This window comes from Myotis brandtii, unplaced genomic scaffold, assembly GCF_000412655.1.
Source record: "Myotis brandtii unplaced genomic scaffold, ASM41265v1 scaffold646, whole genome shotgun sequence".
NCBI lineage: Eukaryota > Metazoa > Chordata > Mammalia > Chiroptera > Vespertilionidae > Myotis > Myotis brandtii.
Window position 1 is genome coordinate 257,321 of NW_005370495.1, and position 1,842 is coordinate 259,162.

Consider the following 1,842-nt stretch of genomic DNA (forward strand, 5'->3'; position numbering starts at 1 on the left):
CCGCAGCCAGCGGGGAGCGTTGGTGCGAGGAGCAGCTGTAGCCACTGCGCTCGGCGTGAACGCGCGTCAGGGTGCACTCCTCTCACTGATGATGACGACACGGAGGCGGTGCCCCCCAAATAGCTCCCAGCACTTCACGGGGGACCAGACGCTCACGTCATGACTGAGTCACATGTTTTCCAAGGTGCTTGCCCGTCCTCGGTGACGGTAACTCGCCCCCAGCTGCCTTACACGGCCGGCTGCTCTCTCCTTTCGTAATAAAGCCTTTTTATTTAAAAATACAACGCTGTGAGTCGCCTGTCCCCCGCCAAACACAGGGCGATGGCACACGGAGCAGAAGGGGCCGGGCGGCGGGAACCGGGCGGTCACCGTGGGCTCACGTGCTCCGAATCTGAAGCAGGAGCCGAGCCGGAGCCGAGAGGCCCGTGTCCCCAGCAGCTTTGTTCTGAGTGACGCCTCGAGGCGCATGGGCTGCATGTAAAACAGGGCCAAGTTCGAGGGCACGAGCCCCGATGAGATGGGGCGTTTCAGGGGCCCTGGCGGGGCCGCAGCCACTCGCTCGGAAGGCGTGCTGGTCGGCAGCGATGCCTCAATAACAGATTCCTTATTTTTTTTTAAATAAATCTTCATTGTTGAAAGTATTACATAAGTCCTCTTTTTCCCATTGATCCCCTCCAGCCCGCCCCCGGCCCCGGCCCCAGGCCCTCGCCACCCCGTCTGCTGTCTGCTGGGGCCATGCATATCTGCTTGCAAGGTCTTTGGTTGATCACCTCCCAGCCACTCTCCTCCCCGGCCTTCCGTCCCAGATTCCGCACTCTGTTCCCTGCTTCCCCGTCTCTGGATCCACTCCGCTCATCAGTTCATTTTGTTTCAAGTAACAGGCTTCTCAGGGCTGAGTGGGTGAGAATCAGGAACCTCCCTGCCACGCGGAGGCCTGCGTCAGGAGCAGCCACGGTCACTGCCCAGGGGTCGGGAGCCCTGCCCGCTCCGTGCCACCAGCAGTCCCTCCGGCTGCAACGTCCTCCATCACCCGCCGCCTCTCAGAGCCGGGCTCCTCCCGGGCAGCGAGAGCCACAGCGGCCGGGGCCTCGTTCACGCCCCTGCCCGGCGGCTCCGAGACCTGACCGTCCACGGAGGAGACCCGTCGCTGTGACCTGGTCGAGTTCCGTTCTGTGCTGGGCGAGGCCAGGCCCGCTCTGCCCCTCACACCCAGCAACCCAGGTCTGAGCAGGGGGTCCACGCAGCCCGGTTTCTTCCCCCTTTCAGATGCCAGAGGGCCTTACGTGGGGTTGGCCCCCAGCGCCCGAGCAGCAGCCCGCACAGGTGACGTCAAAGCCACAGGTGTGATGAGTTTGGGACGGAGCTATGGACTGAATGTGTCCCCCCAAATTCAGGTGTTCAATCTCAACCCCAAGGGGACGGTGTCGGGAGGCGGGGCCTGTGTGGGTGATGAGGCATGAAGCCCATCAGTGTCCTTACAAAACCCCAGAGCTCCAGCCCCTCCCGCCAGGTGAGGTCACAGGAAACCCTCACGCACACCCAGTCTGCTGGCCTGGGTCTCAGACTTCTAGTCTCTGAGGGGTGAAGGAGGCTGCCACCCCGACTGTCCCCCAGTTCCCTACCGATGGGTGCTGGCCTACCCTACAGCCTACACTCTCCTTCCCCCTCCCCCTCCCTCCCTCCCTCCCTCCCTGGCCACCTGGACTGCACGTCTGCAGAAAGGGAGCACCCGCAGCTCCGCCCCAGGCCCTTGTCTAGAGCGTGAGGTCCGAAAGGTTGGCGACTGCTGGTCTAGGGCACCTGGGCCCAGGCAGGAGGGTCCCCCTGGCCTTGAGGGAGGCA

The 1,842-nt window shown here is 63.4% G+C and overlaps 1 protein-coding gene across 1 annotated transcript in view; it reads left to right on the forward strand.

Annotated features, from left to right (window-relative positions):
- The window catches only part of ARHGEF10 (Rho guanine nucleotide exchange factor (GEF) 10), a 57,005-nt gene extending 55,545 nt beyond the window's left edge, over positions 1-1,460 (forward strand). Inside the window, exon 31 of the mRNA XM_014528688.1 lies at positions 1,267-1,460. Coding sequence (XP_014384174.1) covers positions 1,267-1,460 — 194 coding nt within the window. The remainder of the gene's footprint in view (positions 1-1,266) is intronic.
- Positions 1,461-1,842: the final 382 nt, after the last annotated feature.